This window comes from Eucyclogobius newberryi, unplaced genomic scaffold, assembly GCF_026437365.1.
Source record: "Eucyclogobius newberryi isolate DKJ021-1_F unplaced genomic scaffold, fEucNew1.0.hap1 SCAF_8, whole genome shotgun sequence".
Lineage (NCBI taxonomy): Eukaryota > Metazoa > Chordata > Actinopteri > Gobiiformes > Gobiidae > Eucyclogobius > Eucyclogobius newberryi.
In genome coordinates, this window is record NW_027316500.1 from 28,783,745 (window position 1) to 28,793,726 (window position 9,982).

Here is a 9,982-nt window from a genome sequence, read left to right on the forward strand (position 1 = left end):
CTGTTGCCATGGCAATTCCACAATATAAGACAAAATGACTTTGGAAAGATAAATAGTCCTCAAAATGTAACTGAAACCCCACAATGCAATGCTGCCGTAAAATGGTTTGGCAAATGAGAATTTAAAAAAAGACAAATAAATATGTTGAATGTGTTAAAGTCTGCTCTCCAGTCCCGGCGCTGCTCCGGTGTGTACGGCCTCATTAAAGTTTAGTTTACATTTACAGCTTGTGTTAAAACCTATTTAACAGCGTCAAAACGAAGGTTTGTGAAAGTTCGTCGCCATAGCAACGGCATTTGTCCTTTTTACGACACTCGGCTCCCGCAGAACAGAGCGCACGCGCGCGCGCGCGCGCGTAACTCCCGCGTTCTTCACAACTTTCCTTCCACTTCATGACATTATTATTATTTCTTTATGTATTTTTTCACGCGTCCCGTCGCTCCACGTGGGCCGCGTCTCGTCCGTGTCCGGGCCGCGGTCAGAGCAGGTGCAAAGGGTCCGAGCGTGGTCCGAGTGTGGTCAAAGTGTCCTGCGTCCATCACAACGTGTCCATCACAACGTGTCCATCACAACGTGTCCATCACAACGTGTCCGAGCTGTTGCTGCACGGGCTCAGCAGCGCCAGGTTCGTGGCCTTGTGCTTTTTCAAAAGTCTCGTGATCTTCTCGTCGTCGGAGTTCGGGTCCAGGGGCTTGTTGTACTCGTCGTCCTCCTCGTTGTCGGAGCTCTCCTTCATCTTCTCTGTCTCAGAGTCGTGCTTCTTCTTGGCCGTGGCCATTTCCGCCGCGTGTCTCTTCCGCCATTTGGTCCTTCTGTTCTGGAACCAGACCTGAGGAGCAAGCGCACGTTACAGTCTGCAAGTGCACTTTACTGTTATAAACTACACTTTAGAATTATAAACTACACTTTAGAATTATAAACTACACTTTAGTATTATAAACTACACTTTAGGATTATAAACTACACTTTAGGATTATAAACTACACTTTAGGATTATAAACTACACTTTAGTATTATAAACTACACTTTAGTATTATAAACTACACTTTAGGATTATAAACTACACTTTAGAATTATAAACTACACTTTAGGATTATAAACTACACTTTAGTATTATAAACTACACTTTAGAATGATAAACTTCACGTTATAATCATAAACTATAAGGTTAGCATCATAAACTACACTTAATATTATAAACTCCACTGTTAGAATCATAAAGTACAATGTTAGCATCATAAAGTCCAGTGTTGGCTTCATAAAGTCCAGAGCACTTGCAGCAGGTTCCCAGCTTCCCACGGTCTTTCTCTAACGCACTATTTCAATCTAAAGCCAAAATATTTCCCGCCATAAAGAAGGTGTAAAATGCAGGTAAAAGAGCGTGAGAGCCGCGCACGAGCTCGTGACGCACCTTGACCTGGCTCTCCGTCATGCCCAGGCTGTAGGCCAGGCGCGCGCGCTCAGGGCCCGCCAGGTACTTGGTCTGTTCAAAGGTTTTCTCCAGAGCAAAGATCTGCTGCCCTGAAAACGTGGGTCTGGAGTGTTTCTTCTTCCCATCTTTGTCCATCATCAGGTTCGCTTGAGCTGTGGGAACAGACAGGGATTTAGAACACTTTAAAACACTTTAAACACGTTATTACACGTCATAACACGTTATAACACGTCATAACACGTCATAACACGTTACAAATGTGTGTTGAAATGTGTTTGAGTTTGGGTCACATGTTTGTCGGGCTCGCGCGCAGCCTGGGATTGGGTGTTTTATTCTGCTAATGTCTTAATGCTGTTGTAGAATCTAGAGAATTTAAGATATTTTCTAAAAAAGGACAAAATATTTATATATATATATATGTTTTTGGTTAAATTGGGCTAAACATTGACAGATGAGAGGATTGTTCATGTGTGTGGCCTGTGCTGTGCGTGTGTGTCACAGGCGCGTTATTTCATATTTAAAAACTACTTTCATCACTGTTCATATATTTGCTCAAGCAGTAAAAATAACTGTAAACTCTCCATAACTTACTGAAATAGTACTCACTGGGACAGGGGACTCTCGGGTCCCTCCACGGCGACCCCTGCATCACGCCGGGCCAGAAGATGGGTGCCCGGCCCGGGAGCTCCGCCAGCGGCTTCGGGTAACGCGACACGGCGGGGCTGAAGTACATCCCGGCGGCTGCGGCGGCGGCAGCGGTCGTGGCCAGGCCGTTTATCCGGGGGAAGCCCGAGAGCAGCTGTCCCGCGGCGGTGATGGGCCGGCCCAGGATGTCGCTGATCCCGTGCGGAGTCGCTCCCGCCAACTGAGAGCTGAGGCTGGCGAGCGACGGCGCCTTGAAGCCCGCGGGGCTCTGCTGCAGCGTGTACGGGAACAGAGACGTCTTCATCTCCGTCATGTTGTGCAGCGCGGCCAGCGGCGTGCTGCCCAGGACGAACGCACTCTGCCGGTTACCGTCCATCTGCCCCACCGCTAACATTTGTGGTCATGAACCGGAGCAGCGCCGCGGGACGAGAAACAAAAGGGGAAATCAAAGGGAGCGGGACGCGCGCGTGAGGCTAAAAGTATCCCGGGACACGCGGAAAGTTTCAGTCTCTGGGGAAGTCGCGTCCTAAATCCCGCGGCTGTGGGTGAGAGTCACTGGGGGCGCGCGCCTCACGTCCTCACGTCCTCCGCTCTCCGGTGAAGCCTGCACGGGGTGGGATGGGAACCATTAACGGGCCGCTCGCCTCTCCATAAATTGACTCTGCCTCTGGCCGGAGTGAAGCGGGACGCGCTGATAACACCACTGCCACCTGCACGCGCGCTGCTCCCATTGGATGAGGCTGAGCGAGGGCCGCCGCTGATTGGAGGAGACAGAGCCTTCACTTCTCAGTACATCAGACTGTGGAGGAGGTGAGTTCAGGGGCCGTGGGAAATAACAGCTCCGACTTCATGTTCCTAGTGTTGTTTTGACACCGTAACTCTGACATTTACACATTTGGGCTTTAATTATTTAGGCTTTAATTAGCTGGCTTTAATTTTAGATTTATGAAATATCTCCAAATTTACAGAACAGTTGGTTTCTTAAGGCTGGAATATGTTGTACACAAACCAAACATGCAATTATTTAATACTTTGTAAATGACAAAGTAAATCAGTGTAAAAGCTGGAAGTGTATACTGAATATACTAAATATACTAAATACACTGAATATACTGTATATACTGACTATACTGAATACACTGAATATAATATACTAAATACACTGAATATACTGTATATACTGACTATACTGAATACACTGAATATAATATACTAAATACACTGAATATACTGTATATACTGAATACACTGAATATAATATACTAAATACACTGAATATACTGTATATACTGACTATACTGAATACACTGAATATAATATACTAAATACACTGAATATACTGTATATACTGAATACACTGAATATAATATACTAAATACACTGAATATACTGTATATACTGACTATACTGAATACACTGAATATAATATACTAAATACACTGAATATACTGTATATACTGAATACACTGAATATAATATACTAAATACACTGAATATACTGTATATACTGACTATACTGAATACACTGAATATAATATACTAAATACACTGAATATACTGTATATACTGACTATACTGAATACACTGAATATAATATACTAAATACACTGAATATACTGCATATACTGAATACACTGAATATAATATACTAAATACACTGAATATACTGCATATACTGAATACACTGAATATAATATACTAAATACACTGAATATACTGCATATACTAAATACACTGAATATACTGCATATACTGAATACACTGAATACACTTCCAGCCTCGTGTTCTCATGCGTCTTCGATTAGTTGAACGTTATTTTAACGGTTCGTTTCAGTCACGCTCCTGGAAGTTGTGCACTTTTCACATAATCCAACTATTAAAACATCAATCACAAATCCAGGGGGAAAATCCCAGTTACACTTTGTCACTTAAAATAAATCCATACAAAAATGTGAATAAACTGTTGCCCCGCGTTGAACTAAAACATCCACAGATTCTAGATTCACACAAGACAAACGGTTGACTGGTGGTGGTCTTACGTGTGCCTCATCAACCCCCCCCCCCCCCCCCCCCCCCCCCGCACACACACCAGTGCCTTAACTGTCCGAGGGGCCCCTGAACGCCCCTGGCCGCCTCTCACTCTATTAAGCTGCGCCGCGCTGGCCGTTAATGACGCGGTGGAAATCATTGTTTCGGAGCTTCACAAAGAATATGCATTTGTGTTATGAGCTGCAGCTGCCCCGGGACACGAGTGCGTCCCACTGGGGCACGCGCTCCTGACAAAACAACCTGTCATTTTAGTCTTGTATTAACGGGGAATTAATCACTTTAACCCGGGGCCTATTTTCACGCTCATCGCCAAATCTCCACAAACAAGGCACTTTCAAACAAAGCGGCCTCACTCATCCCAGTCTAAAGTCTCATAAAGAACCACGTATTCTCATTATCTTTAGTAGTGAGCTAATAAACCGGCCTGGATTAAATAAAGGCCCTTTCACGTGACAGCTCTTAAACCGCGCGTATAACGGGCCGGTGTTCGCGCGCCGGTTGTTGGCGCAATAATGTGTGTCTTTTTCTAGCCCACAAACCGCGGCGTTATTAGGCTGAAAGTGTGCGGCGGGACGAGCTCTCCAGCCCCGGGCCCGGTCATCACCGTGAGTGCAGTCATATTTTATGGAGATGCGGGGGGGACGCGCTCGTGAGGGTGAAATATGGCGCGAGCGGCGCGGGACGGCGTTTGCGCAGCTTCAGTAAATGCGCCGCGTGGTGTGTGTGTTTTGTGTGTGTTTTGTGTGTGTTTTGTGTGTGTGGAAAGGGCCAGATCACGGTGAGGATGATTCACTGGTCGCAAAGAGTCCATTTCCATTTGTATAACCGGTGTAATCTGTGGCTGCGCGTGATGGAGGTGTTTGGGAAATGATCCGTTAATTGCGCAATTCTCGCAAAAATGTCCGTGACTTGATGAACATGTGTGAATTAACAGCTAATTACAATCCACTGTAACATTTAGACATTTGTTCTGTATGTATAAATTGGATGCTCATATTTCCATATTTCAGTTGGTCTTGTAGTAATTGCGGGTTATGCTCCCGTCACTGCAACAAGTAAAGCAGTTTGCAGCATTGTGACTATTGTCGACTTAAAAATGATCATATTTGGAGCTTTTTTGATGATAATAATCGTTATATTAAATCGAACTGCCTAAAAAGAATACACTATTTTAAATGTTCATCTTTATTCATGTGCTTAGAAGACTTCAGTCCCATTATTTCAACCTTCACGTGATGATAATTCATTATTCATCCACTCCACTCTCTCATAGTGAGTTACCTCTGTAGCCACAGCTGCCTTGGGGTGGACTGATGGAAGCATGGCTGCCAACCTGACCTACCACCAATCACTCATTCACCATATTCACACAGGCAAGAGAGTGGAAGCTACAAGTTACACTCATGTAGTTGTGATGTTATAACAACAATCTCCAATTTAATCTGCTTTTAAAAGTCTTACAGTTGTAAATGTTGAAAAAAAAATACTTGTGAAATGACTTTTAATTCTAACCACAGCAGTTGTTTTTGCAGAGACTTTAGTGAATTTAGTCCTTTGTTTAAGGTGACAGAGGGAAATAAAAATCAATAATCAATTGTCGAACATTCCATTTTTGTATCTGTTTCCTCCGAGCTGCAGATTCAGCCTGAGGTCAATATCTCCCTGCTTCTTGTCAGATTCATGAATATACCGTACATTTTGGGACATTTTCAGAAGCTATGGTCAAATGTAAACGTCTGCAGCGACAGCAAAGTGATTTACGCTCATATCAGCTTGAACTGAATTAAGTGACCGAAAGATAAAGGTCGTAAAAGTCTTAAATTTTCCCTGGAAAGCCCCTGGGCACCGCTTTTAATTTACAGAAATGTGTCCATCCCATTGCTGCGAGTGTTGAGTGAGATTGAGGCTTATTATGGCGCCCAGGCTCGCCGCCAAAAGACTCCTCAGCGTTAATAACCTAATAACAGTGTTATATTATGAACGGGCTACATTTTTATCTCTTAAATTCTCGGGTAATTTAAAGTTTAAGCCCTCAAACTCAGATTTGTTAAAGAAATAGACGCGGCGCTCATTAAATGGAGGGGAGGTGTCGTTTTTCATTTGTTTTTATTGGAGAAAGTATTAAACTAATTTGCTTTAATATGTTTTTTAGGATTGAGATATGAGATGTGAGTGGGTGGAGGTTACGCCTGGGGAATGAATTCAGAAGCGACGCACGGAATAAAGCCGAGGCTGGATTTAAATGAAAACTGAAGGACTGAAAATGGAAGTATTTTTCAAAGCAAATGACTGTTGTAATAGTGATAATTCTGTGGTGATTTTGAGCTAATACAGTCCCAAAAACAGACAGGAGAAGCATTACACACACTATGAACTGCAAATGAAGCTGCAGGAAACAGACGAGCGATGGAAATAGAAATAAAACTGGACAAAAAGTGACTCAGAAACTCGCATTGTATGAATCAGATTTATTGCCATTGTCAATGAACACAAGAGATTAGAACTTGTCTTGGTGGTTCGATGCAACACGAAACAATAAAACAATGAAAAATGAATAAGTCAGAACAATAAGATATAAAAAAAATAAAAAATAAAAAAAAAGATAGAAAAATAGGCATAATATGTACACAAATTTACAGATATACAGATGTAGTGCAGAAATGTGGAGTAACGCTATATTTTTAAGTTTAAAATACCGCCCCTAGAACTGCAACCTGTTGATTATCTGAATAAAGCATAAATCTCTGACAAAACCTCTAATTTCAATAGAAAAAATGAAAACAATCCATAGAAACATATGAGTAAAATAAAGCATTGGCCTTAATAGAAGTATTTTTAACTCTGCATCGTCTCTAATCATATTTACAGATATTATTAAACGTAGATAACAAACCGTGTGGCATATTTGACTTGGCCTCTGATCACAGTGGTTAATAATAATGCAGTTCTGTTCAGCCGCAGTGAATGATGCTTGTTTTGGAGGAGGCGGCGCTTCATAAAGAGTGTCGATCATCTTATCTGCAGTGTGACCTCATCAGCGGCGATAGTCCCAGATGTGAGGACAAAAAGGGGCCTGTCGGAGTCCATCTGTCCACTCTCGGGGCCCTCCGCACGCGTTAAACAGCTCACACCGTGGGGCCAGTCAACAATAAAAGGTGCAATGAATGCTAATGAATTGTTTGGGATCGTTTGGGGTGTTTTGTGTGACATCTGTAGTGGTCAAATGATGATTACTGACTGTAAAATAGACAAGTGTGTGTGCAGAGGCTCTCAGGGTGGGCTGTGGGTGGAACATGGCTTAAGCAGGAGCGCCCTCTGCTGTGAGAAGAGAGTACTACCTTTGGTCGATTCTAAAAAAAACTGTTGGGTTTAGTTTAGTTTAGTTTTAATCAGTAATTACGTTCATAATTTTGTATCATTTAATTTGCAAGGTTTTGATTAAATATCACTGTGTTTGATCAGCTGGTGTTTTTTTTAATCACATATTTCCTAAAAGTATGTATTGATAATGATGTATGATGAGTTAAACTTCTTTATTTGTCATTTTCCAAATAGTTTAATGAACAAATATGTCTTTAAAATCTGAATCTCTTTTTCTCCAGATGAATGTTGTGATGAACCGTTATCACCACTAGAGGGAGCCATGTGTCCAGATCGAAGAAGACATTCTAGACCCTGTTTTAGAGCCACTTGTTTAACCCAGACTCCAAATGACTCTTAACCGGAGGTGGATCGAGTAGTCAAGTTGTACTCGAGTAGGAGTAACGTGATATTAAAACAGTATTTCTCAAGTAGAACTAAACAGTGGTGACTCAGTATTTGGAGAATCTACTTGTCACAAATGTATTTTATAAGCTGGCGTAATTGAACGGACAGAACATTAAATAATGCACACATTCACAAATCCCCCCCAAATATGATATCTGAATGTGCTTTTACATGGCACATATTTAAAGTACTTACATACAGTTCTATCTGTAGTCGGATACTGTCCTCAAAGAGACAAACAAATGACTTCAACCTGTTTAATAGAAAAGGGCAGCACTGGTTTTCTGTGTGTGTGGTACTATGTGTGACCCTGTGGACGTGACCCTGTGGACGTGACCCTGTGGACGTGACCCTGTGGACGTGACCCTGTGGACCCTGTGGACGTGACCCTGTGGACGTGACCCTGTGGACCCTGTGGATGTGACCCTGTGGACGTGACCCTGTGGACGTGACCCTGTGGACCCTGTGGATGTGACCCTGTGGACGTGACCCTGTGGACGTGACCCTGTGGACCCTGTGGACGTGACCCTGTGGACCCTGTGGACGTGACCCTGTGGACGTGACCCTGTGGACCCTGTGGACGTGACCCCGTGGACGTGACCCTGTGGACGTGACCCTGTGGACGTGACCCTGTGGACCCTGTGGACGTGACCCTGTGGACGTGACCCTGTGGACGTGACCCTGTGGACGTGACCCTGTGGACCCTGTGGACGTGACCCTGTGGACGTGACCCTGTGGATGTGACCCCGTGGATGTGACCCCGTGGACGTGACCCCGTGGACGTGACCCCGTGGATGTGACCCTGTGGATGTGACCTTGTGGATGTGACCCCGTGGACGTGACCCCGTGGACGTGACCCTGTGGATGTGACCCTGTGGACGTGACCCTGTGGACGTGACCCTGTGGACGTGACCCCGTGGATGTGACCCTGTGGATGTGACCTTGTGGATGTGACCCCGTGGACGTGACCCCGTGGACGTGACCCTGTGGATGTGACCCTGTGGATGTGACCTTGTGGACGTGACCCTGTGGACGTGACCCTGTGGACGTGACCCTGTGGATGTGACCCCGTGGATGTGACCCCGTGGACGTGACCCTGTGGATGTGACCCCGTGGATGTGACCCCGTGGACGTGACCCTGTGGATGTGACCCCGTGGACGTGACCCTGTGGATGTGACCCCGTGGACGTGACCCTGTGGACGTGACCCTGTGGACGTGACCCTGTGGAGATCAGAGCGTGTATTTGACCCTGTGGAGATCAGAGTGTGTATTTGACCCTGTGGAGATCAGAGCGTGTATTTGACCCTGTGGAGGTCAGAGCGTGTATTTGACCCTGTGGAGATCAGAGCGTGTATTTGACCCTGTGGAGATCAGAGCGTGTATTTGACCCTGTGGAGATCAGAGCGTGTATTTGACCCTGTGGAGATCAGAGCGTGTATTTGACCCTGTGGAGGTCAGAGCGTGTATTTGACCCTGTGGAGGTCAGAGCGTGTATTTGACCCTGTGGAGATCAGAGCGTGTATTTGACCCTGTGGAGATCAGAGCGTGTATTTGACCCTGTGGAGGTCAGAGCGTGTATTTGACCCTGTGGAGGTCAGAGCGTGTATTTGACCCTGTGGAGGTCAGAGCGTGTATTTGACCCTGTGGAGATCAGAGCGTGTATTTGACCCTGTGGAGGTCAGAGCGTGTATTTGACGCTGTGGAGGTCAGAGCGTGTATTTGACCCTGTGGAGGTCAGAGCGTGTATTTGACCCTGTGGAGGTCAGAGCGTGTATTTGACCCTGTGGAGATCAGAGCGTGTATTTGACCCTGTGGAGATCAGAGCGTGTATTTGACCCTGTGGAGATCAGAGCGTGTATTTGACCCTGTGGAGATCAGAGCGTGTATTTGACCCTGTGGAGGTCAGAGCGTGTATTTGACCCTGTGGAGGTCAGAGCGTGTATTTGACCCTGTGGAGGTCAGAGCGTGTATTTGACCCTGTGGAGGTCAGAGCGTGTATTTGACCCTGTGGAGATCAGAGCGTGTATTTGACCCTGTGGAGATCAGAGCGTGTATTTGACCCTGTGGAGGTCAGAGCGTGTATTTGA

At 45.0% G+C, this 9,982-nt stretch overlaps 1 protein-coding gene across 2 annotated transcripts; it reads right to left on the minus strand.

Annotated features, from left to right (window-relative positions):
* Positions 1-580: 580 nt before the first annotated feature.
* Positions 581-2,528, minus strand: nkx6.2 (NK6 homeobox 2). 2 transcript variants are annotated; one of them, XM_072437492.1, is made up of 3 exons: positions 2,039-2,528; positions 1,412-1,584; positions 581-829 (listed from the first exon to the last, which is right to left on the minus strand). In XM_072437492.1, exons 1-3 carry the CDS (start codon positions 2,469-2,471, stop codon positions 581-583), a joined length of 855 nt encoding a protein of 284 aa, XP_072293593.1. In that variant the 5' UTR covers positions 2,472-2,528. The 2 variants fall into 2 exon arrangements, with proteins under 2 accessions (XP_072293593.1, XP_072293592.1); XM_072437491.1 differs by having other exon boundaries at positions 2,024-2,528.
* Between the last annotated feature and the right edge of the window lie 7,454 nt (positions 2,529-9,982).

Bases quoted from the DNA above. Each gene is read 5' to 3' on its own strand.
- nkx6.2 (XM_072437491.1), bottom strand. From the start codon at position 2,471: ATGTTAGCGGTGGGGCAGATGGACGGTAACCGGCAGAGTGCGTTCGTC. The intron at 1,585-2,023 runs GTAAGTTATGGA...CTGTTCCCACAG, and splicing joins TCCCAGTGAGTACTATTTCA to CTCAAGCGAACCTGATGATG. The intron at 830-1,411 runs GTGCGTCACGAG...CTTGCTCCTCAG, and splicing joins TGACGGAGAGCCAGGTCAAG to GTCTGGTTCCAGAACAGAAG.